At 46.6% G+C, this 26,189-nt stretch overlaps 6 protein-coding genes across 6 annotated transcripts; 2 read left to right on the forward strand and 4 right to left on the reverse strand.

The window, feature by feature from the left end:
* Positions 1–6,735: 6,735 nt before the first annotated feature.
* Positions 6,736–9,202, reverse strand: LOC111071612 (mitochondrial import receptor subunit TOM40 homolog 1). Its single transcript, XM_022363048.2, has 4 exons — positions 8,926–9,202; positions 8,403–8,665; positions 7,906–8,323; positions 6,736–7,829 (listed from the first exon to the last, which is right to left on the reverse strand). The coding sequence occupies exons 1-4, from the start codon at positions 9,107–9,109 to the stop codon at positions 7,690–7,692; spliced, it is 1,005 nt and encodes a 334-aa protein (XP_022218740.1). The 5' UTR covers positions 9,110–9,202; the 3' UTR covers positions 6,736–7,689.
* Positions 9,203–9,873: 671 nt separating this feature from the next.
* LOC111071613 (ras-related protein Rab-39B) lies at positions 9,874–11,694 on the reverse strand. Its single transcript, XM_022363049.2, has 2 exons — positions 11,307–11,694; positions 9,874–10,952 (listed from the first exon to the last, which is right to left on the reverse strand). The coding sequence occupies exons 1-2, from the start codon at positions 11,412–11,414 to the stop codon at positions 10,404–10,406; spliced, it is 657 nt and encodes a 218-aa protein (XP_022218741.1). The 5' UTR covers positions 11,415–11,694; the 3' UTR covers positions 9,874–10,403.
* A 490-nt stretch (positions 11,695–12,184) lies between these two features.
* LOC121403759 (pyruvate dehydrogenase [acetyl-transferring]-phosphatase 1, mitochondrial-like) lies at positions 12,185–14,240 on the forward strand. The gene is given in 5 exon segments (XM_041596195.1): positions 12,185–12,484; positions 12,587–12,804; positions 12,806–13,089; positions 13,157–13,724; positions 13,789–14,240. Coding segments are annotated over 5 exon segments (1,413 nt in total). The 5' UTR covers positions 12,185–12,370; the 3' UTR covers positions 14,018–14,240.
* Positions 14,241–14,322: 82 nt separating this feature from the next.
* On the reverse strand, positions 14,323–16,501 carry LOC121405485. Its single transcript, XM_041596194.1, is given in 3 exon segments — positions 14,323–16,139; positions 16,207–16,342; positions 16,344–16,501. Coding segments are annotated over 3 exon segments (1,668 nt in total). The 5' UTR covers positions 16,389–16,501; the 3' UTR covers positions 14,323–14,652.
* Positions 16,502–17,263: 762 nt separating this feature from the next.
* On the forward strand, positions 17,264–19,678 carry LOC111071623 (negative elongation factor B). The gene is made up of 3 exons (XM_022363070.2): positions 17,264–17,488; positions 17,552–18,850; positions 18,916–19,678. Exons 1-3 carry the CDS (start codon positions 17,366–17,368, stop codon positions 19,267–19,269), a joined length of 1,776 nt encoding a protein of 591 aa, XP_022218762.1. The 5' UTR covers positions 17,264–17,365; the 3' UTR covers positions 19,270–19,678.
* A 2,239-nt stretch (positions 19,679–21,917) lies between these two features.
* Positions 21,918–25,934, reverse strand: LOC111071622 (protein HIRA homolog). Its single transcript, XM_022363069.2, has 5 exons — positions 25,761–25,934; positions 23,766–25,657; positions 23,343–23,707; positions 23,063–23,267; positions 21,918–22,996 (listed from the first exon to the last, which is right to left on the reverse strand). The coding sequence occupies exons 1-5, from the start codon at positions 25,795–25,797 to the stop codon at positions 22,364–22,366; spliced, it is 3,132 nt and encodes a 1,043-aa protein (XP_022218761.1). The 5' UTR covers positions 25,798–25,934; the 3' UTR covers positions 21,918–22,363.
* Positions 25,935–26,189: the final 255 nt, after the last annotated feature.

Consider the following 26,189-nt stretch of genomic DNA (forward strand, 5'->3'; position numbering starts at 1 on the left):
CACAGCCACTGCAGCAATTTGACAATGCAAAACGCATTGTACGAGCATTTACCTAGGAGCTACCCCTTTCGGTGGTTTATTGCCTGACTGCTGCAGGCCACTTGCGTTCCCCCAGCTGAGAAACATGCAAAATAATAATAAATTCTTGGGCCAAACAATGCTTGCAAAACATCTAATCTACACTGGTCGTACGCGTACTACAAGTCCCTGTGCACTATTACAACTATAATAAGCCCAATACACAGGGGATATTTTATAGAAAATAGAAACATGACGCATGGGCAACTATGGGTCATATACCATCACGAAGATTCTTGGTGGATTGGTGGATAATATTCAGACCAATATAAATAATGGATTAATATATGATTTCCATAACTAAACATCTGTATACCACATAGATTTCTCCAATCTTGGAAGCAAAAAAAGTAGTTACACATTGTAGAAAGAATTAAATCTTTTAGCAGCAAAGATCTGCTCTACAGATAACAGATCTGAACGAATAAAAAATAATATTATATCCTACGCTTGCAGGGTAGCATAAGCCTAAGAAGATAAAGAACGATTCGAATGGCTACTGCTTCGGCTGCTGCTGCTGCTGCCACTACTGATGCCCTTGATTGCCGCCAGGTGGCACCTGTTCCTGTCAGGTTTATGAAGTAATTGAGGCACAAATGGTAATCGGAGCCGCTGCTGCTGCGTCACTGCCAGAGCAGCATCGTCCTGGCCAAGCCATGCGTGATACAGGCAGCAGACAGCAGACAGCCAACAGTCCACAGCCAAGACCTGACAGCCACACCATCCACCCGTTCCTAGGAACCCTGTAGCATGGTGGGAGGGTTGGCTTCTGCCTTCAGTTACCGAATGACAAATAGGCGTATGAGCAATGCAGAGATGGCATCTAGCCCAGCCCCCACCCCACCATTAATTATGCATTACACGCCGACTTGCTTGGAGGATCTTCAGCGATTTTTCCATTAAATTACACCGAGCACTGACAATGGCAGACCTCGGGAATGTTAATGGGAATGGGAATGGAAATGGAAATGGAAATGGGAATCCGAAAAAGAAAACCAGAGTTACACCACGAAAAATGTTCTCATTCGTGGCTCATAATTGGCCTCCCGCCCCAGAAAAGGAGGGTTACGGGATTTCGGTAGTTGGGTAGGAGAGTGTTAAAGTGGTAAATATGTCAGCGGCAGTCAAGACATAAATTCTCGTTAAGTAGACGCGCACACGCAATGCCTGGAAGAAGAATAGGGGGAACAGCACGGGACTTGAGGAGGAGGATCTGAGGCAAAATTAGGGGTTCCAACAAGATGAAGATGTGCCAAACGGGCAAACGGGTCATTGTGGGTGGGGGAGGTGGAGGTGTGTGCCGGTGTCTAGGTGCCACAGATGATGGTGGCTAGGAAGAAGAACAGGCAGGCAGGCAGGCAGGCAGGCAGGCAGTCAGGCAATAATCGGTTGGTCTAATCTAGCTGCGCTTGAATGATGATGATGTGCCACGCCCCCTCCCCTCCACATACACACACACACATGCAAGCCTTAATTACAACGTGCCAAGAGTTAAGCCGAAAATTTCAGTTGGTCTAGAACAGGGTCGAATGTGGAGAGAGGGGATGGGGTTGGGGGTGGTGTTCGTGGGGTTACGGCCAGAAGCAGAAGAAGACGAATGAATTGTGTGGGGGAAGAACATTTTTGGGAAGAACACGTGCGCACATGTGCAACTTCCGTTAAAAATCTATTGCTAACTTTCAACAATTCACAGACACAAACGTGGCCAGACACACACACAAAGATACACCCCCCACACCCAGAACACACACACATCCATACACATAAGGTGAAGGTGTGCGCTTTGGCTGTTTGTGTAAGTGAGTTAGAGTTTCCTGCAGCTGTCGTGGCAACTTCCGGCTGCTGCTGCTGCTGCTGCTGCTTCTACTGCTGCAACAACGTTTACGTCGACGCCAAAGTCCATGTCTTTCCCTGCACAACGCCCCACCAACCCTAGGCAGAGACCCTGCCCCAGCCCCTGCCTCCGACTCTGCTCCTGCCACTGCCTCTGCCCCACTGCTTGTGTCCTTCTTCTATCTCTTGCATGACGGCTAAAACACTTATTTGGCTTAAGGCTAAAAACTCAAAGCCAAAAATAGCAATAGCAACAACAACTCAACAGAAAGCATAAACAACAAAAAGAAAGGTGTAAAATGTATGTGTTAAATGACCGACTCTGCTGATACCCTTTATTCTTCAAGCATCTCAGTTTTCAACTAAATTACAGTGGTTGAATGCGAGAGACTTGCACAGAGTAAAAAATGTTAAATAAAATCTATATCCAATCGGCTGCTCTGCATATTTTATATTCTTTATAGAGCCGGCAATTGTTTTATTTTCGTTGATGCAAATATCTGAACAATTTGCTCATAAATCTCCCCCCAAAAATGTTCGACAAAATGCAACCAAATGGACATTCAAGTTTTGTAAACAATTTTAATGTCTTTCTAATCATTTATTCTAATCATACCCATTAAGAAGTTAACTAACAGAGAGAAGAGCTCTCCACTTAGAGGAAGAAATGCTTCAACGTGTCTCTTGGTCTCTCTGCCTCTTTCCACACATTCCTGCATGGAGCATCTTTTTTTTTGTGTGCGAACCTGTACCCATCGCTTGCTGGCACTCCGCACTCCCCTGCCATGGCTGCAGTTTCCAGCTGCCCCAACATTTTTCGTCCCGTGCATTTGTAATCAACGTACTGGTAGATAGTCAGTGAAGTAAAGTAAGTAATACGCATGCTGCTCTATGTGTGCTTAAAAAATTGCACAAAGTTCGAGTTACTCTGTGTGCCGCCCCCGTGGACGTATAAGTGCAAGTGGGTGGTGTATGTATTTGGTGTGTGCCCGTCTCAGTCATAGAACTGTTGCTGAAGTCACGTAATTCAAATAACTAAAGTTGGCGTAAATATGCCGAGCATACAACACAGCAGAGACACACTCCACAACCCCACACACCACCCCACACTCGCTTGCAGCAACAGCAGCAGCAGCATTGAAGTTACGTCGAGTTACTGGCGAAACACAATTGCTTATGCACTTACTTGTTGTTTTCTTGTACCGACTTAAAGCTCATTAATTTTACTAATTTTCTATATATATTTAGAAAATATTATATATTCACTCTCCCGTATAGAGACACACTCAGACACATTATTAAGATATTATTTTTGAGCACTTTCTTCAAATGATAGCTGAAAATACTGTTCAGTTAATTATTCTCAAACTGCAATGTGCGATTGAGGATATAGGGACACAGAAAGCAGCAGCACTTTGCCATTAAAATTAAATCATTTTGTAGCTTAAGTGTCGCAACGAATTCGTAAGATTAGAGCAGGGGGCGGGGGTGGGGGTTGAGCTGCTAATTACTTTCTAAGCCCTTTTCGTAGGAGCCAGGGTGTGGGGTGGGGAGAAACATATTTGGAATGCTTATTGCGCTTTGTACAGTTTGGCAAGCACTTAAGCTGCCCGCTACTGGAAGCACTTGACGCGCCCTGCTTTATGAGCAACTCCCCCATGCGCTTATGATGCGCTTACATGGGGTACATCGGTTTTTGTACACACTTGAGGGTAACGCAAAGAAAGAAACTATTTTCAAATTATTAGCATCACCCCTCTTATTTCATTTGGGATATAGCCGCCAACATCTGAAGAATATATAATATTAATATGTTTGGACATTGCTGCACCAGCAATTGGCCGATGTGACAACAAGTCGAAGCTTGTTACGCGGAGATACCAGGCAGAAAGACAGCCCTCCGCCCAACCGACCGAGGGGCACACCCGCATGACGCGCAACGCGTATAACCGAACCGGTCGCATATATCATTATCAAAAAAATGTTTGGGAAAAATTGTATGTTGATGCTCAAATTAATTCACTCGAATTGAAGAAAGTTTTATTTTATTTGTAGTCTAAAAATGGTATTAAAATTATCATTCGTGAAAATTCGTATCATGAGTGAAAATTTTATGTTGATGCTCAAATTAATTCACTCAAATTGATGAAAGTATTATTTTATTTGTAGTCTAAAAATGGTATTAAAATTATCATTCGAGTAAATTTAATCCATATCAGCACCACAAGTAGAGCTTCTTAAATATTTTCAAACCATTAAAATTGTACAGCTGTACAGCAAAAAAGTGACTGATTTGCAAGGGCATCTGAAGATGCGGTCCTCGAATATTTTCTATTTTCCTGTATTTGTTTTTTCTTTAATTAGTTACCCGATTTTTCTGCACTCACTCACCCGAGATTGTGGCGGCTACTTTATATGTTAATGAGTTTTTTTGCCGCTTCGTCGTCTTCTGACACAGATTTCCTTTGTCTTGGCCATGAGTGAAGCGCCTGCTGCTTCTTCAGCTCCTTCTGGTTAGACCAATTGAATTGGAAAACAGCTTTCGCGGGTACCATAATGCACACACACAGTGAGAGACTCGTAAGAGTCCGGGGGGAAAAAGAAGCAGAGGAAATGCTGAAAATTTCACAAAATACGAGTATGAAAGTCGCCTCGCTCCGCTGTCCTGCTGCTTATCGCTGAAATGGTTTGGCAGGGCAGGGCACCTACATAGAAGGGCAAAGCAGTGGTGGTGGGGCGCTGGGCGCATGGCAAAGCGGCCGCTTTTTGCCAAAGTTCAAATTGCATTTGCTGGAGCGCAGCAGAAAGAGAGAAAGCGGGGAAAAAAGCAAAGACCGAAAAGAAAATGTTGAAAAGCAAAAAGCATTTGATAGACAGAGAGGGGGCCGACAGGAAGAGCACAAACACACACACATACACACACAGCCTCTATTTGTGCATGTGTACGTTGTGTGTGTGTGGGTGTGTGTCGATGTGTCGGGCTGGCAACATTTTCTTATCTAAACAATATTGCGACTGCTGCACTTCCAAAGCGACTGCAACAACATCCACGCTCCTCTGGCTGATTGAACAAAGTTTGCTTGCATACATTTTGTCGTTGGAGTTTTTGTCATATCTACTTACAGGGCATCCAAAGGGTAGATCTATGCTGAAACAGCGGCAGCCTATACATGGGTATATCCATGGGAAAGTCCAATATTGTGCTGTTGTCCCACTTTCAGCCGTTCCAATCAAATAGGGTGTCCACTGTGCTGGGTATCAAATAGTCGCTTTGACTTCCACCTGGCCTCAACACAATTTACTTTTTGTGGTTGTTGATGCTCTGCTATTTTTGTCCACAACATGTGCTGCCAATGACTCCATGGACGGAAAATGGAGCCAAAATGTTGGTCAAGTTTGTGGCAAAAGTCTTAAAGGCTATGCGAAATGGCACAAATTAAGGTTTTTTCAGGAATAATAGTTTAGGGGCAACTGTACAGTTTGAGCAGCAATACGTGCAGCCAGCCCGTTAAAATTTCAGTTGCATGTGCTAATGCTACAGTTTTCCCATCACTGATGCACTTTGCGATCTTTGAAAATGTTCAAGTCCGTACACTTTGATTATACTTGGAAATACTTTCTACAGTTTTAGTCATACATTCACAGTTTTACAGAAACAACATCAAACCTGATGAAAATCGGTGTTAGAGGCAGTCAAAAGAGAGAAAGTCAAGCATCGATAATTTGGAAGCTTCTGACATCCTTGGTTATACTTCCATACAGTGGCAGCAATTTACGATAGGTCATCCATCGATAATGAAATTACACAATGTGGTTGGTGTATTCCCGCAACGCGCAAATACAACAGCAAACTTCGCTGTGATTGCATGTGTGTAAGTGATGAATTGGATAAATAAAACCCGAAAGAGAGGGAATACACCAACTTGCATAATTTCATGATGGTCATCATGGTTGAAGAACATCTAATCCTCTCAAAAATAATCTTAAATCAAATAAACCAATCCAAAAGGAATCAAATTTCATCACAGCATCAGGTGAAGACGCAGCAGAACAACTACAGAATCCTGCGGTCGAGCACTTCAGGATTGCCAAACATATCGCATTAACCCTACACTCTGGGCAACACGTCAGCTATTCATCTTCCACCTTCACTAAGATAATGCTCCTCCCATTTCTGTCCTGGGAATGCGTCAATGTGATAGTGCTAATTTCTATGCAAATTATACGCCAAAGGCTCACGTTACTTGCTACTGATTGCCGTGCTGTACGCCTACAGATATTCTCTCAAGATGTTGCATCTGAACGATTTAGGGTTAGGTGTGACATTTGGGCAGTCTTTCGCTTGCTTGATGTTGTATAATGCTTTTATTTCCCCTTTGAGGAGCCACTCTTATTAACTTTCCATTTATAGTGGAGCATTATAGCTCTTGCAGCTCTTTGTCGAGCTGCCTTTGAGCCACTGGTCGCTTGTTCACCCTCTTCCTGCAGCTACCCATCACACACTACTGGAGAAATCAAAAGACATATTAATGAAGCTTCTGTAACTTTTGTACTCACACAGGAATTTCAGGTTCAGATGGCCAGATGGCCTCCATACCAAAGGCGTCACTGGGGGTTGGGCGTGCAATTTTCAAACATTATTTTTATGGAACGTCTATTATATTTTCTGATTTAATATAATATAATATATATATAGTTCAAATGAGAGATCAATTTCGTACTTAACGCGCATTCTTAACCATCTAAAAGAACAACGCACGAAAAGTTTATTTAAATTGTTTATTTTTTTTGTTTTTACTAAAACCTATTTTGTTTTGTATCATCTGGTTTTTGTTGATAGTTCATTCTGTTGTTGTTGTTGTTTTGTATCTCTTCTGTAGTTTATTGCTTGGGAAGAAGCTATATTACAATGTAACTGAACCATTGCCCATCTTTAACAAATGTAGTAATGGGATTTATTTTGTTGTTTTTTATTGTTGTTTTTTTTTGTTTGGTTTTTTTTCCCCTCACAACGTTTTGGCGCTAACGCTTCGTCTCTTTCTATCCGAACTCCCAACTTCTCTCTTTTTCTATGTCTGTCTCTTTCTACGCGCGCCACAAAGGTAAAAGTTGGTTTAACAAAGTTTTTTGTTTGTTATTAATAACTAATTGTTAATTTATAAATTATAAACTTAAAGCAGTTTCGTTACCAATTTTTCAATGTAACATACATTTAATACGCATTTATTATTAACTCATTTCATTTCGGATTTTGAAAAAACTATGGATGCTCCTGATGCTTCTGTGTATTTGTGTGGTTTATGGTGTGTTTGATGTTTTGTGGTTGTTCTTGGTTCACTGGCTGTTTGGTTTATATTTTTTATCAAAATAAATGCGTACGTTTCTTCTCCTTTTTCATCTTCTAGGAAGCAACTTAAAATGTACAGTGACAATTCTTTGTTGGATGCGTGCTTTAAAATGTTTTGGAAATGTTGAATATTCCTAGATAACTAACTGAAAACTCTCTCTCTTTGTCTCTTTTAAAAGAACGAAGGAAACGACGACGGAGGCGACGGCTACTTAATTCCCATAAACTTGAACAAGTCCTCCTCTTTTGCAGACAAACAATGCCGCAAATAACATTTCGAATTAGCCAAAAGAATTGTCTGTTTGTGGTGGTGGTGTGGCGGTGTTTTGTGTGTGGACAAATGATGTGCTAAAATTGTGTGGATGTGTGAATGTGAATGTGGTCTGGGGGCAGGGGGTCTGTGGCTAAAATTTGGTTAATGCAGCTACCGGTTAACCGATCATCAGCCCACAGCCCAGTCTGAAGTTGTTCTTCACATGGTTCATGCGGCCGCTCAGTAAAAGCGTGAATGGCAATGGCTGCAAACGTTTCTCCAGCACCCCCGAAATGTGCCAGTTGGTGTCAATAGAGCCTGCAAGGAAATGCACCAAACAATTATTTATTGCCTGCTGTTCAGCCGGATAGCACATTTGTATTGTGAGACTCACCTCGGAAGACCAAATCAGCCTTGGGTAAGTCAATCTGATAGGCAACAGTGGCAACTGACTCTTGCATGCGCAGGCTGGTCTCGACCTCGGCACCTATCTGCAGCTGTTCACTGGCTTTCTGGTAGAAGCACAGATGCAATCCACTCAGTCCCAGAGTGCCGGACCACGTCGTGTTGCCGCTTGTGTAGCGGCCCATGCCTGAGACAAGGGCAATCTGGCGCCCGGGCACATTCGGCCCATACTGATAGGCTATCTCGGCGCCCAAGGCAATGGCCGGAGTTACAGACTGCAAATACTGGCCAACGATTACGCCAGAGTTGTTGAATATGTTCGGATTGGCCATGGTGAGCGAGCCCGTGAAGTCGTCGCCGCGATAATCAGTTGTCAGCTGTGAGGCCACCATCTTCGAGTCCTGGACCTGTAAGAAGATTCCAAATGCATAAGAGACTGATGCTGCTAATGCCGGCGCATTAATCTACTCCACTCTGAAGACTTACCTGCGAGGCAAACTTGCAGCGTACGCGCGGCGAGAACTGGTGAATGATATTGGCATTCAGATTGCCAGATGGATCAATGTCGCCCAGGAGCACAGGGAATGCCTCGGTGGGGCTGAACTGCTTGGTGCCCACGTAGGTGGCCCCGAAGCGGTAGCCGCTCGGCACCGTGCTGCTCATGTTGATGGTGTGCGAGACCTGGAAGTGATTGCTGAGCCCCTTGTTCAGCATGATTTTGGCTCCCTCGAAGGTTACGGCCTGTATATCTGCCGGAGTGGATTGGTTACCAAAGGACAGCAGAGAGGGGAAGAGAGTAGGATAGTTGAATGAACAATGGCCTGATAATGCATAATCAAAGACAACAGCGCACACACACATACACACTCGCACACACGCACGCACTGCGGCCCCCCGCTCACATGTTGTAGGTTATGTCATCAGACAGCTGAGGTTTTTTTCTAGCCGCCTCGACTTTGGTCTATGAAAATGCGCACATAATGTGGTCGGTCGAACGGGATTCGCTTACCTTTGCATTTTTTGTGCAGTTCCTCTACGGTGCCTGGATTCTCCAGGAAAATATCCTTCCCGGCGGTGTCGGTGGCGGCGCCCGATAGCAATGTGTCTGTGGGTGCAACCACCGGCTCGGGAAGACTCAGACCGGCAGCCACACTGTTGCTCTTGCCTGAGGATGCCGCTAGCACGTTGCCCATTTTTTGTTCTGATGTTTTAATGCACAAAAATTGTTAACAATTTTTTTAAGCAGCACGCGCGATATGTCATATACAGTGTGACCGCGTATTTAACGATAAAATATACTGCCTGACCCTCAGGAATATACCAAAATATACCTTGTCATTATCAAAATATACCAAAAATATACTGACGAAAACGACAAGATGCGCTGATATTCCTCAATTTTGAAATTTGGTTTAATATTACTAGCTAGTTACCCCTGTCAGCCCTAAGCAAATAATTTTGTCCGATTCCTCAATAAATTTTGTGCAATGTTGGCTAGTTTTCAGAACTCCTTTTTATTGGACTGTTTGCATAATACGGTTTCACGAATTTATGGCATCACTTCAAAGCTGGTAATCTTTTTAAATGAGCTTTCAAGTATCACTCTATATGGCATGACATGGATAATCATGCTTTCCTCCAGCTCTCCTGGAGCCAATTTTGGCTGCTAAATATACAGATGCTTCATCTTTTACGCACAAAAACAAAAGCAACTTAAGCCATAAAAGCCATAACTTAAACGCCATAACCGTGCCCTCGCTATGGTCACACTTTGATAAAAATGGTATTTTGTGATTTTATCCGCTCGGTCACATATATATAAAAGATTTTTTTTAAATCAAAAATCAAATTCCAGACGGTGGTGCACCAGGCGTTAGCCTCGAAACGGGTAACCAGCAGCAGGTGAATCTGATGCGGCCGGCAGCAAAATTTCAGTTACAAATAATTTCTCGTCGTATCGTATTAATAAAAACTTGTATATTTCAAGTTAAGTATAGTATTATGTATAGCTTTTCTTTCGTGTATATAGAGCCTATGCCTATGTATGATTTCCGGAGCACAGGAGCTCTGCTACGTATGTGTAAAGCTGAACAGACCCTTTTCCGAATGACTTGGATCCAATATTAATGTATTTGGGGGGGCTCACAAAATAATTCTACTAGTCCCAGGGCGGGGGGGTCACTAAAGAACAACCCAATTATGTCGTTTGCTTAAAAACGAAACTAGAAACTAAAATTAGTTTTGCATATTAAGGTAACGAATTAATGATTTGGTTTCTCAGCTAAATTAGATAGTTTTAAGAGTGCCTACGGTGGTGGATCAATGATGGACAGTCCACACAAAAGAATTCGACAAAACAATAATTAACAAGAGACAAATAATAAACTATGGAAGAAACATACAGAAAAAAAATTAAATAAAAACCTCTATCGCTGGGTGGACAAACAAAACATTCAAAAGGGACCCAACAAACAAAAAAAAAACGAATCAACAACAGGAGGATTTCTCCGGCTCGGCCACAACGAGATTGAAGTCGAGACTGTTGGGCGTCGCAAAGCCGGCCTTGATGCCGTCCCAGCCATCCTCCGCCTTGTACTCGCCGGATCGAATCCGGGCGTACACCTCTTGGGTGACCATGCGGAAAGCCTCCTCCACATTGGCTCCGGTGCGCGCGGAAGTCTCAACGAAATGCAGGCCATGTTGTTTGGCAAACGTCTGCGCCTCCTCTGTGGACACTTCGCGGTGGCCGCCCGCATTGATGAGGTCCAGCTTGCAGCCAACCAGCGCAAAGACGGGTCGGTGCGGCTCGATGTGACGCTGCGCCTCCATCATCCACAGTGGTATATGCTCGAAGCTGGCATGATTCGAGATATCATAGACGAGCAGAACGCCGACGGAATTGCGATAGTAGGATTTTGTGATGGAGCGGAAACGCTCCTGGCCGGCTGTGTCCCACAGCTGTAGTTTGATTTGTGTTCCATCCTTCATCTCGATGAGGCGGGCAAAGAAGTCCACGCCCACTGTCGGATCCGAGAGCTGCAATGACAAATAAAGGGAGACATTCTTGGGTAATATATTTAAATTGCGCGGGCAAAGTACTGCGAATGATATGGCAGCCCTGGTCTATACAGCGTTGTTGTTCCTTCCATTATCAGGCGAGCGCTCGCACTCACACCTACACACATGAGACACCATCTGAGAAGTCTGAGACGCAGGCTTTGTTCTTATTTTTTTTTTGTAAAATAATCAGTGAATTATGTAAGAAAACGCATTAAATGCATCTGTTAAACAATCGCACTTGACACACATACACACACACATTCAACAGCCACCGTAGTCTTGCACAGGGGGGGTGGGACATGAGACACATAAATGAATATGAATACAAACCTCGGCAAATTTTCCATCTGTAAAGAATTTAAGCAGCGAACTCTTGCCCACTGTGCTGTCGCCAATGAGTATCAGGCGGAATTGATACTCAAAAATGGGCTCGACCATATTGACTGGTGCAACGGCCCTTTGTGTGTTTCTAATCTTCGGGTTTAACACGCAAATTATGTTGTCGTCCTTGTTGTTTGGTCAGTGGTGTTGGGGCCAGCCCATGCCTCTTTTCTTCGCACCGGAACTAGATTACTGCACTGCTACTGGTGCACACTTGCTTTATTTATAGCTAATTAACGTTTCGATGCTCGGGTTAATCGTCAATTATAAATATACTACAAAATATTTAGCTGCCGTGACTTTGTTTTGTTTTTTTCTAACAAAAACTGTGATTGTGTGGGTGAGTGAGTGATAAAAGCAAGTGTTGCCAGACCGTGGACAGCAGTTAGAAATGTGCTGTTAGGCGCAATACAAATTACCCAATAAATTGTTCATTAACCCTTTTGTAATTGATTGACTTGTTTTTGCTTTTTTTAATGCATACATTTAGCTAAATTATTGATTTAGCCAAATTCATTTGCAGATTAGAGCAGACTGTTCAAAACGTACTGTTAAAAAACGTGCTGTTATGCGCCACTGGCAACTGGTATGGCAGCGCCGGCCAACTGTCATACTGACATTTGCTCGATTTATATTAATTTTACGTTTGTTTTTTGTCCAAATTGCCTGGTTGCCGCAAAACAAATGAACAAGTCCACTATCAGGGGAACGGCAGCAGTAGTAACGAACCAACACCAGCGCCCGCAAACAGTAGGCAGGAGGCGCCCAAAGAAGATAGTCAGCAATTAAACAGAAAGTCTGCTGCCGGGTACGGGTACGTGCTCCGTATCCGCCGTCTCCTTCTCCGTCTGAACACCGCACACATTCAACGTGCTGTGAGTTGTGTGCGCTGCGCAAGGTTACCGAACAATATTAATACCGTTAATTATAGCTGCAGCAGAGCCCGAGTATATGTATATTTAAGCATATATATACACCTACGTACATATATGTGCCTACACTCACCTACATAGATGTTAAAGTTTGTGCTAAACGACGCCGCTACCTGTGTGCGCAACAATGTGCGAGAGTTCAGCCTCAACGCTCTACGCCTCCTGCCGCACCTACCTCAGCTGAGTCCATACGATGTAAGTACATATCTACGTTCGGCAAAGGGTAGGATGGGGATGTCCATGTGCTAACATATTTCTGTGTGTGTGTGTGTGTTTTCTTGTTGTTGTTTTTCGCAGGTGAATCTTCAGCTGCGTGAGAACGAATTTGTGTACAACTTCCCAGTGGATGATGGGATTGTGCACAGCTACGAGACGAATCAGCTTGGCTCCAATTCCCCCTGCGAGGACTCACGCACCGAGGCCAGTCTGCTACATAGGAATGGCTTCATTTGCGGCATATTCGATGGGCATGGCGGCGCCGCCTGCGGCCAGGTGGTATCCAAGCGTCTCCTACGCTGTCTCTGCGGCCACACTGCCCCGCCAGGTGCTTAAGGAGCACATAAAGCAGAATTGCAACAGCCAGTCCTTCCTCAAGTGCCACAACGACAACGTGGACTTTGTCAACGAGATCAAGCCGATCTATGAGCACAGCTTCCAGAAGTACATCAAACAACTGGCCCAGACAGCGCAGCGGGACGTGAGCAGCGAACTGGTGCATGCCTTTCTCCAACTGGACGAGGCACTGTCCCACGAGGCTCTGGCCACCATCGATGTGCGCACCATGGGAGTGGCGCTGTCGGGTAAGATTAAGCTTAAGATTGAGCCTGTAATATTGATTGTTGAATTTGTATATTGATATATTTGTAGGTGCCGTGGCGTGTCTGGTACATTTGGAGGGACTGCAGCTGCATGTGGCCAGCACTGGGGACTGTGGTGCCGTTCTGGGCGTACTCGATCCGCAGACGAATCAATGGCACCCAAAGAAACTCAACATCGAACACAATGCAGACAACATGGCCGAGGTGAAGCGCATCCTCGACGAGCATCCCAAGGAGGAACACGAGACGGCCATACGTAATGGCCGGCTGCTCAGCCAATTGGCCCCGTTGCGCGCCTTTGGCGACTATCGCTACAAATGGTCCCTGGACATAATGCAGAAGAAGGTGGTGCCCCTGATCGGGGAGCAGGCGATGGCACCCAACTATTATACGCCGCCGTACCTGACCGCCCGGCCCGATGTCCAACAGCACGAGCTGAGCGTCAACGATAAGTTTCTAGTCATAGCCAGCGATGGCCTGTGGGACTTTCTGTCGCCCAGCGAGGTGGTCAGCCTCGTCGGTGAGCACATCAACTCGAAGAAGATACTTGAGCCGATGCGGCTGCCCGAGGGCAATCCCACGCTCCAGCAAATCTCCGATCAGCTGGCCGAACGCAAGTGAGTCCTCATCCATTCTGTCCGCGTACTCGAAACTAATCCTCTTGCTTAATTTCTGCTGCAGAGCTGGTCTCACACGCAAGCCGATTGATCAGAATGCTGCCACACATCTGATCCGTCATGCACTGGGTGCCACCGATTATGGGATTGAGCACTCGAAGATCTCGTATTACCTGTCGCTGCCCAAGGATGTGGTACGGCTGTATCGCGATGATATCACCATAACCGTCATTTACTTCAACACGGAGCACATAGCCGGACTCAGAGATGGGACAAGCGCGCCGGCAGCGTGATGATCCCCTTGCCGGACTTTTCTTTATTCTCTTACCGCTCTGCTTGTGTGCATGTACAATATTTATTAACTGTACCGGACCGCTGCCACTACTTCCCACTCCCACTCTCACTCCACCATCTCTTTCTGTGGCACCCAACCAAAAGCCTTTAGCTAATCCCTAGGCTAAGTGTTTGCGTTTAAGTTTGTTTCTTCGGACAGTAAATCCTCTCACTACAAATCGAGAATCAAATCATTTTTTTTTATTTTACAATTACATTCAAATTACAATTTGTTTTGGGGGGGCAGGGATTATATATATGATATATATATATATATATAACTCTTCTTAGAGTTAATCTTACATAGAGTATATATGTATGTATGTGTGTATGGTGTGTTTGTGTGTTTTGGGGGAAATTCCTAAAGCTAAAATGAAGAGAAAACTTGATAGAAGAACTCTGGTGTGTGGAATCCACACACGAGGTTTGGCAATAAACTTGCAAACTGGTAAACGGTACGATCCTAAGCCTATACACAATGATTAAAACTAAGCAACTACTACTGGAGAGTACAACTATTAGCAAGAGGGAAGCAAGGGCAAGGGGGGGTAGGATGGGCATGGACATGGGATTGTGTCATCTATATCTTAGTTGCTTAGTCTTTGCTATCCTGCTCTGCCGCCTCCTGACGGCCCACACAATTCAAGAACTCCATCTGTATGTGTGTCACCTGGGTCTTGGTGAAGCACTGCATCTTCTTTTTAAGGAAATCAAAGAACAGATCCAGCTCGTCTCTCTTGGCCAGCGCCTGGGCCACATGATAGGCATGCTGGTCCTCCTCCTTGATCAGAGTGCTGCTGCTGGCCGCACTGATCGCCAGCGGTGGACAGGTTCCACTAGCATTCCCGCCACCGTTAAGACCGGCTCCACCGCATGTCAGCGGCGGCAACTGAAGAATGGTGGCTGTGGGCGTGGTATACGATGTGGTGTTGCACAGCGCCGATGACGCTGCCGGCGAGGTGGTGACCGCTGCGGCATTTAGCGACACAGCCGGTGTGCTGGAAATGGTTACGCTTGTGCTGGTTGCCTCTGTGACATCCACCAAAGAGATTTGCTGTGTGGAAATGCTCTGATCGTGACGGCTCGAGACGGCTGCCGCAGCCGCCGCGGCTGCTGCCGCTGCTGAGGTGGTGGTGACCAGCGTGAGATTCTTGAGCTTGCCGTCGGACACAACGGCGCCGCCAAGGACACTGTTGGTGGTCGGCCCGTTCACACAGCTGCCCGTATACTGATGATGATGGTGGGAGCGGACGGCAACCGAGACGGACTGCTGGTGCGGCTGCGGCTCAATGTCCGATATGCAAAAGTCATGGGCATCGATGTAATGGAAGCTCTTGCTGTGGGTCACATCGTTGCTGCCATCCACACCGTCGCTGACGCCCATCTCGCAGTCGACATGGGCACCGCTGGCCTCCTCGTACAGGCAGACCTCCTCGTAGTCCACCTCGGTGCCGGTGGCCCCATCCTCGTCCATCTCGTGCTTGACAATGTCCACCACATGGCCGTCGTGATCGACCACATCATCGTCGTCGTCCACATCGTCGACAACATCGTCATCGTGGGCGATCTGGGACAGCTCAATGCTGGAGATGCTGCCATCGTGCTGCGACTGGTGATGATGATGATGGTGATGCTGCTGCTGGTGATGATGGTGCTGATGATGATGGTGCTCATGATGCTGGGACACCGTATCGTCCGAGACGCCCTCCTCATAGGCTGTCAGTATGAATGTTTCGGCCTCATCGCCAACCAGGGTGATCTGGGCATCATGATGCGATGAAATTGCCGTATCCGACTGACCATCATCGTCCCCATCATCATCGTCATCGCCCTGGTCCTTCAGATGCAGCATGGAACCGATGGGCAGCGTTGTGCTTGTGGCACTGCTCGCCTCATAGTTATTTTGGGTGCGATGCGACTTCAGTTTCGGCTGGTACACGGTCGATAGGAAATCCAATTCCTTGGCATAGCGCCACTTGGAGAGACGCCCCTCTATGCACTTGGGTGTGCGTAGGCGATACTGATGGTACGTATCCCTGAGGTTCTTCCACTTTCGTCTCACCTCCTGCACAGTGTATTTATCTGCCAGAACGTCCAAATTTATAAGGAACACCACACACAAAAATATGAAGAACTGCTTGATACTCACGACCAATCTTTTGGGCCACCTCCTGCCATCCGCTCAAGATGTCCGAGCGACGCCGCTGATTCGGTTGCAGTTTGTAATTGTACAGTGCCGGATTCTGGCGCACCAGATTGATTAGCGTCAGAATGTCGTCGGTGGGGCGCATTGTCCTTGTGGTAGCGTTTCCGCTCTGATGTGGACGACATGTTGTTTTTGTGTGGTCTCGACTTCTGTTGCTCTCCACTCCTCGCTCCAGTAGTCACATTTAATTTTCCACACAATCTGTGCTATGTGGAGCAATCGGTTGTTCTTTGCTCTTCTCCCCAGCAAATGCCAGGCAATGTTATTGTTTTCCACGGAATGCGGTTCCAGACTTTTTGGTTCGTCTGCTCATTGGCGAGGTCGCACACCAACACCAACACTAACGCACACACAAATGGCGCGTAGGTGCGCGCTTGCCACACGGAACACGGCTACGACGTAATCGTACTGGTAGCCGGAAGTAAACGAAGCTGTCGTCTAGCTATGTCTCCAGCTGCGGAAGCTGTTGCTCAGGCACATAATATGGGAGATTACCTAAACTCCAAATTTATTGCACTTGATGCTCTTCTACCTATCTTCTGGCAAATACAGCCGTAGAGATGGACTTTATTGGCATTGGCGTACCTGTTACTTATCGCGGATATATTTTTACCTCCACAGTCACCGCCTAGAAATAAGCACAGTGAGTAGTCTTGGATTATCCATGATAATCGGATTCTTTGAAGGCATGCAAGGCACAACAAAATTATTTCCATACACCATCACTTATCTAATTTCATTCCGTATTTAATTGGCAATTGAACTTTAGGACAACGACAGTACGGTAGGGATGCGCAGGGCTGGTAGGGCACGATAGTTGTTGCCAATCGAATGCCACATTGAATATAATAATCTAAATTAATATTAACATATTTTTTACGACTCATCAAATATTTTGTATGTTATTTAGCAGCGCAGAATATAAATGTTGATAAAAACTGCACATCAAATTCAATGTGCTACGCAACCGATACTAATCGATAGCACTTATAATGACCGGATACCGATAACACACCCCCAAATTGTTTGTCTCTAAAAAAAAAAAAATAAAACAAGAATTAAATATTAAATTGCCGCATAAAACGTGTTAAGCTTAATTAGAATGAGCACACCCGCTAAAAATAATGGCACGGGACTCGAGGACGTTAATATACCGGGGCAGGCGTATTTGCGCGAGGCCCTCACCTCCTGCACGGACCCGCTGAAGGCAATTGAGAGTTTTCAGGTTTGTTTACGTTGCAAAATGGGCGCGAAAAATCGCTGATGCACCTGTCTCCCTTTATTGTAGCTGGAGAATGGGGTGCTGTTGCCGTCGTTACGCCCCATGCTGCCGCTGCTCGACCTCCACGGTGTGCGGCGTTTGGATTTCCACACGTCGCTGATGGAGGAGCTGCGCGACAAGCTGATTGCCCACATCAACGAGCTAGGCCAGAAGGAGCCCCGGGAGCGGGACAAGAAGCTGAAGGAGTTGCTGGTGAAGAGCTTTCCCGTCGTGCGGGTCAAGTCGCTGCGTCCGGTGGTGATGGCCATCTTGAGGAACACCCAGCACATCGATGACAAGTACCTCAAGATTCTGGTGCGCGATCGGGAACTGTACGCCGACACGGACACGGAGGTGAAGCGCCAGATCTGGCGGGACAATCAGTCGCTGTTTGGCGACGAGGTCTCGCCCCTGCTCTCGCAGTACATCCGGGAAAAGGAGCACATTCTATTCGACCACACGAACCTCAACAACTTGTTTTTCCATCCGACGCCCAAGGTGCGCAGACAAGGCGAGGTGGTGCAAAAGCTGGCGAACATGATCGGGACCAGCGTGAAGCTGTACGACATGGTGCTGCAGTTCCTTCGCACACTGTTCCTGCGCACCCGCAATGTCCACTATTGCACGCTGCGCGCCGAGCTGCTGATGGCGCTGCACGACCTGGAGGTGCAGGAAATCATCTCGATTGATCCCTGTCACAAGTTCACCTGGTGCCTGGATGCCTGCATCCGTGAGAAGAATGTGGACATCAAGAGATCGCGCGAACTGCAGGGATTCCTCGACAACATTAAGCGCGGCCAGGAGCAGGTGTTGGGCGATCTCTCGATGACCCTCTGCGATCCGTATGCCATCAACTTTCTGGCCACCTCGGCGATCAAGATTCTACACCATCTGATCAACAACGAAGGCATGCCGCGGGACAATCAAATTCTGATACTCCTGCTGCGAATGTTGGCTCTCGGTCTCAGTGCCTGGGTGATGATCGACTCGCAGGACTTTAAGGAGCCGAAGCTAGACTGTCAGGTGGTCACCAAATTTCTGCCCGCCCTCATGTCGCTCATGGTGGACGATCAGTGTCGCAGCCTGCATGGTAAATTGCCGCCGGATGAGCGTGAGTCCGCATTGACCATCATTGAGCATTCGGGTCCGGCGCCCGATGCCGTTGAGGCGTACATCCAGGAGAGTGCGGTATCCAGCATTCTGGCCATGTACTATACCCTGCACACGGCCCGCCTCAAGGATCGTGTGGGTGTGCTGCGCGTCCTGGCCATACTCTCCGCCTGCAAGGATCATCGCGCCTACGAGGATCCCTTCCTACACTCCCTGGTGAGCGAAATGCGCCACATCCCCATGGGGTGTCCGATCGAATCATTCGTTCTTGTTTCTTGTAGATTGCTCTGCTCATTCCGATGAGCGATGAGTTCTCCACCGAGGACTTTTGCACCACGCTCTTCGATGAGTTCATCTTTGCGGGTCTCACGCGCGAGAATGTCACCTCGAGGCACATGCTGAAGCTGCTGTGGTATGTACACAACAAGCTGCCCTCCTGCCGTTTGGGCACACTGATGAAGGCCATGCAGCCGACGACGGCACACAATGAACATGTGCATAAGCTGTACGAAACGCTGACGGATCGGATTGCGGCGGGCACACCAGAAACACCGGTGGTGGAGGCACCGCCAGCGGACTTTGATTCGCCATTGAAGTCAGTGCCAACGCCAGGACCGCATTACAATGCGCAATAGCCAGAGGCCACGGTGGTCGCGGTAACAGCGGCTGTCGTCGGATGATGGACAATTAATGCTCTCGCAAGAGTGTTACACGAGATAATTCTAACAGCAGATAGATGATGTAGTTTACAGATAGAGACACAGAGAGAGAGAGAGGGAGAGAGAGAGTATTAGCCGTAGAATGTTTTTTTGTACTGATTTCCCGAGCCGTCTCCTGGGTTTATCCTTTTATCCTATTTCAATTATCAATCATACATTAATAGCCCATGTCCGCCATATGTCTGTCTGTTTTAGAGAACTAAAGCGGGAGGGAGGCTTCTTCTGCTTCAGATTCAGGCTCATATCACAATATATACACACATCTAGCAGTTGCCTTAAAACAAAAATAAGAAAGCAATCAAACAAATTGTAGTTAAATATTAGAAATCATATTTATAAATATAGTGCATGTATATTTAGTATATGTATATATACATACATATATATATACATATATATATACACAAATAATATATATATATATATATGCCTAGGCAGTGATTGGCACGCACACACTCATATATTTTGCAGTTCGTTTCAGTGCGTAGAAAGCAGACAAAACGAAACAGCCACTGGCAGCAGCAGCGCACTTTCCTATGCACACAATATCACCGAACTAAAGGATAGATAGCTAGATGTGCAGGGGGGAGCGCGAGTGATAGGTAGCATCTCTATCTATTCTGGGACGCTTAAGCATCCTTTATTGTTTTTTTTTTCTTATGCTTGTGTTGATCATACACAATTTATGGAGAATATTCTCTATATAGCATGAAATCTTTATAATATACAAATCGTGGCAATCGAAGGATATATACAGTCATGTGATTAATAATAAGGACACTTGGCCATGCTTCAGAAAATGCTCTATAAAATGACTATTTTCTGGAATTTTGCGGTGATCTTAATTTTTATTAGTAGATTTATGTTTGCACTCCATAAATAAAAAGTAAAAAACCCAAGTATAATGGTGAAAAAAATAATAAAAAATTTGGTTCGGTGCGTCATTGACTTTTGGCTGTGCGAAATAATAGGGACACCGAAATAAAACATGTTATATTTCGTAAAAACAGCATGTTTCCAAGAGGTGTTTGGTCTTAAACTATTGATTGTAATTAGCTTTTGTAATTTTAGATATAAAAACATCCATAAAACAAAGTTTAGATATTAGGATGGAAGGGATGTGCTTAAAAGTACCAGATACCCATGGACATGAAAAAGTCCACAAAATGGATTTTCGTTACGGAATATTTGCCGAAACATTGACGTTTTCCAAGGAAAGTAATGATAATGCAATAAAACATACTACTAGGAGGAAACACGAGAAAAAAAATCAAAAATATTCCAATTTGAAGAAAATGTGATGAGATTCGTGAGGCAAGACACATTTAAAAATTCTTATAATTAAAAAAAAAATATTCTATGGAGGCAAACCCTTCTAAAATATGAATAATACTTGAAGCTAACAATCTAAAGTCCAAGAGACCCCAAAAAGTTCCGTGTCTATTGAATAGGGATATACCAAAGATGATGATGGTCGCTGCGGACCATGAACCATGGGCCTGAGAACTAATAGCACAGCATCCTCTGGTCGAATAAGAGAAAATGTCATGTTTTCTACTTTGATTGATAGCTCAGCATGTGCGAAGACCAATAAACACAAATTTGAAGAACTTAAAACTATTTAACATAAATTATGGTATGGGGGTGCCATGGTTCATGGTCCGCAGCGACCATCATCATCTTTGGTATATCCCTATTCCATAGACACGGAACTTTTTGGGGTCTCTTGGACTTTAGATTGTTAGCTGTAAGTATTATTCATATTTTAGAAGGGTTTGCCTCCATAGAAAATTTTTTTTTTAATTATAAGAATTTTTAAATGTGTCTTGCCTCACGAATCTCATCACATTTTCTCCAGAATTCGGAATATTTTTGATTTTTTTTCTCGTGTTCCTCCTAAGTAGTATGTTTTATTGCATTATCATTACTTTCCTTGGAAAACGTCAATGTTGGCAAATATTCCGTAACGAAAATCCATTTTGTGGACTTTTTCATGTCCATGGATATCTGGTACTTTTAAGCACATCCCTTCCCATCCCTAATATCTAAACTTTGTTTTATGGATGTTTTTATATCTAAAATTACAAAAGCTAATTACAATCAATAGTTTAAGACCACCTCTTGGAAACATGCTGTTTTTACGAAATATAACAGTTTATTTGGTGTCCCTATTATTTCGCACAGCCAAAAGTCAATGACGCACCGAACCAAATTTTTTTATTATATTTTTCACCATTATACTTGGGTTTTTTACCTTTTTTTTATGGAGTGCAAACATAAATCTACTAATAAAAATTAAGATCACCGCAAAATTCCCGAAAATAGTAATTTTATAGAGCATTTTCTGAAGCATGGCCAAGTGTCCTTATTATTAATCACATGGCTGTATATATATAGTAGATATTGGCATTTGCTGGTGCGTACACAAATGACCAAAAATTGTTTCAACTTATTATGTAAATTGTTGCGCGAAACGTAATTGATTGATTAATTCATTTTAGAAAACAAATAATATATACAAATATATATACATATATTGTATGCCTAATATAGAGTACAAATCTATCAAGACGTTCTTTTTATTGGGTTTGCTAATTGTTTTAATAATTTTAATTGTTAAAAACATACAATTATAGCTAATACTTAGCAATCTTATGCTATCTATCTAGGACGACTGTACAGTTGGTAAAACGCATTTAAAAAAAAAGACAGACAAATAATTAGACGTAGGTTAAAAATGGAGGCACACGCACGATTAGAGTGCGTGCGGTGCGCGTCTCTCCTGCTCTCCCTCATGTTTCTTAGTCTATAAAGATGTACAATTTCTTAATCGTTCTGTAGATGGAAGTCAGCAGTCAGCAGAGGAGCTGCTATTGCTGGTCTTGGGGTATAATGGAGTCCTGCCGTTTAGTTATAATGGAGATGATGTTGATGATGATGATGAATGCTTGTCGTTTCCGTGGCAAAAAGTACACAAATCGGTGCCTGCCCTGCCGTTAGTGCCGTTATCTTAGGGATATAATGGACTGGGCGGTTGGGGCGACTCTGTTTCCGATTGTGGTGTGTCGGGCGACTGTGTGCCAGACTGTGACGGACTGGATGACACAAAGTGCGTCTGCAGCGGACTGATTGTCACAGTCTGTGCGAGCACCTGACCAGGTGGCGTGCCCGATGACTCTGTGCCCGATTGTGGGGTGTCGGGTGACACTGTTCCCGGACTGGGCGACAAAACCTGACCAAGTAACACCATGCCCGATTGTGGGATGGCGGCTGACACCGTTTGGGGCAGTTGTGGCGGACTAGGGGAGACCGTTTGGAGGGGCAGTCGTGGCGGACTAGGGGAGACCGTTTGGGGAAGACGCGGCGGACTGGGTGACACCGTTGGCGGCACACTTGGTGGACTGGGTGACACCGTTGGGGCCACACTTGGCGGACTGGGGAACACCGGCTGCTGCGGCGCAAGTGGCGGACTGGGTGATGTCGATCGTCGCTGTGGCGGTGCGGGCGTGGCAAAGATATCCTCAATGCGCTGATTCCTAGAGAACTTCAAGAGCTCCGTGTATTCGGTGTGCAGGCGCCGCCACTGTCCGTGCGACTTCAACGTGTCTAGCACGCACTGCGCCAGCTCGTGCTTCGACGTGAACTAGAGCGAGAGGGAAGGTACGCTTACAGGTTGTGGGTAAGGGCATGTCGAGGTGACATCGCTTACCATCGCTATGCCCGTATCCGAAGCCGAGATCAGCTCATCGAGGAAGGTGCGCAAACGCTTCTCCGAGCCATAGGCGGACAATTGGAGGGCCTGCATCGTGTGCCAGTGCTTGAGCTCATCCGCCGATTGCAGGGCCTCGCACAACTTGATTTGATTGTCAATGAACAGAATTTTCGCCGTCTGCTGCCAGCTCTCCAATTTTCTCCTGCAAAAGGGAAGGACATAAATTTACCAATGGATTGTGGAATGGTTTTACGTGCGGGAGGGGGTGGTGACTTACAGTTCCATGCCGCTGCCGAGAACAAAGTAATTCTGGCTACTGGCCTGCATGCTGAGCAGCGGAAATTTGCGTGCCACAAGATCCTCATCCCGTGGCAGTGTGCCCCTGATGCCATGGTACATGATCGCATCCTTGGTGGCCAGCACCAGCCACGACTCGAGGCTGGTCGAGTACGAGTACGAGTTGCCATTGGGGAAGCCAATCAGCGGCATGCCCTGATCCGTCACCGAGAACTGAACGACCGCTCCATGCTTGGTGAGCAGCTCCTTGCAGCCGGCGGCCAGGTTAATCATCGCTGACGCAATATTCCAGATGCGCAACAGGCCGCATTCGGTGAGCACTCCTACCAGACTGTTGTCGGGACTCTGCGGGAATGGTAAAGGTTTAACTTTTGCTTGAGATGGGCGCGGGGCGAATACTCACAAAGGCGCAATGTACAGCGGAGCTGGAGAGGGCAATGGCTGGGAAGACATGACAGCCCGTTTCCATCGATATCAGCCGCATGCTGCCGTCCAGGGAGCAGAGCATGCAATACTTGGCACAGAGATTCACATTCACCACGGGCGAACCCACATAGAACTCCCAGAGGAACTCGCTATCGATGCTGGCCGTCACCTTGGCCAGCATTCCGTGACTCGTCTTCAGGTGACCATTCTGTACGAGCAGCCTGTAATCGAGGGCCGTCTTTACGAACTCACTCTTGGCCGTGGCCGTGATATTGAGTTTCGGACCCATCGTTGTCCCCTGATGCTCGTCGGGGGTCTTGGGTCTGCGTGAAAAGTCCGCCTGTTGGCTAGGATCAAAGGCCGTCGTCTGGCGGCGATGAGACTGCTGGTTTTTGCGTGCCGCCGACACAAGTGGCTCGGGCATTCGTGGCGTAACGGCACACTCCGTGGGGGTAGTGGCATGCGAACCCTCTATCGCTGCTGCCACTGCTGCTGTGGGCACTCCACTGCAGGAGGAGATCGTTGGCGCACGCTCCTCCTCGTTGAGCGGTATAAACATGGGCGTAATCCTACGTTTGCCATCCTTTGTCCGTGTCTCGGTCTGTTGGCTGATGGGTCGCTGGGCGTTGGAGGCCGTGCGTCGCTCCAGGGCGGCATTGGGCAGGGGAAAGTGCAGCGACGACGTACGCAGGGCCGACGACTCTGATTGGTATGGACAGCTCTGATCGGCTGGCTCCACCGTCGTCTTGTTGCCAAAGCCCAAACCGGCGCCATACAATTCCCCATACTCCTTCATGAACAGCGCATCCATCATCTCCTGGGAGAGCCGTTGGCCGAGCTCCTCGTCGGTAAACTGCAGGCATGCCACCGTACCGTCACCGCTGCAGGCCATCAGCAGACGCTGGTCGGGGCCCCAGGATAGGTCCAGAATGCTGTCCTCGAACAGTTCGTGGATGAGAACCAGCGGCCGCTGCAGAGCCGTCATCCAAACGGAGAGCGAGCGATCCCTGGAGCCGACGGCCAGGCAGCAGTACTGCCGCTGCTTGAGGCCGTCGGGCATCGGGCGGATCAGCACAGAGTTGTGGAAGCGCGTACAAGTAACGGCCTTGCGGTGGCCCACAAAATCCTTGTCACACCGCCAGCCCTCGCGCTCGATGATCTGTGCGGTGGGTACGCCACCATTCATGGCATGGGCCGAGACCAGATATTGGCCATCCGGCGACCAGGAAAGCCGCAGAATATGCGTCGTGCCGCCGCACTCCTCGAACGGCTCTGTGATGGTCTCGGATAGCGTCCAGTCCATGGTGTTCCACATTTTGATGCTGTGATCGTCGGACTGCGAGGCGAGAAACCTTCCAACCGGATCCCAGGACACACCCTTTACCAGACCCGTGTGCCCCTTCAGCGTGGTCACCATCGAGGGGAACGCCTGGGCATCCCAAATGATGACAGTATTGTCGATGCTGCAGCTGGCCAAATAGATGTCATTGGGGGACCAGGCCAGGTCCAGGACGTCGCCAGCATGCCCACGCAGCGTGTGAAAGCACCGCCACGACTCGTGATTCTTCTGCATGCCCCCGGTGCCAAAGACACCGCTGGATCCGGTTATTTTGCGCCAGATCATAATCAGCTTATCGTCGGAGCCCGAGGCCAGGTACACGCCGTTCTGTGACCATCGCACACAGTTGACGCACGCCAGGTGCTGGTCCATCTGGCACAGCATCTTCGGTATTGCCTCATCGAACTCATCCTTCTCGCTGAGCACCGGCTGAAGATTCCAGATAACGACACGACCGCAATCGTTGCCCTGCCCGCCGGTGGCGAACTTTGTACAGTCCTGATGGATGTCTACCGAGAATATTTGCTTTGCTGCAAACACACACAAAAAACAGAAAAAAAAAAAAAGGTTAAGGACTTGCTGCAGCAGACTCGGGCTAGTGGTGCTCCTCCTCTCTCTCTCTCCCTTACTCACCATCGTGATGGACCCATGCGGGTTTTAGGAGCTTCATGGAAACACAAAGACCTGGCGACCAAAGGCGAGTATCTTGTTGCGAATGGATCTCTCCCAAATCGAACTAATAATTAATTTTTTTAAACATTTACAGCCGGCCTTACAGTGGGTGGTATTATCCGCGGATTTATCGATAGATACCATTAAATACCAATTCAGCTTCGAGAAATACCATTTAAATACCATACCATAAACCAGGGCACTAACCATACAGTATATAGATGTGCCAGTTCATACAACGAAAGGGGCGCAGCTGAGGTTTCTGTCCCAGCACCCCCAGGTCTTCGGCTAGGGTGCTGGGACCATTCGGCTGTGGTGCTGAGACGTTCGGGTCGTATGTCTGAGACGTTCGGCATTTTTTCGACATGTTCGATTCATGACGAGATGCGA

The sequence above is a fragment of the Drosophila obscura genome, unplaced genomic scaffold (genome assembly GCF_018151105.1).
Source record: "Drosophila obscura isolate BZ-5 IFL unplaced genomic scaffold, ASM1815110v1 contig_97, whole genome shotgun sequence".
Classification (NCBI taxonomy): Eukaryota; Metazoa; Arthropoda; class Insecta; order Diptera; family Drosophilidae; genus Drosophila; species Drosophila obscura.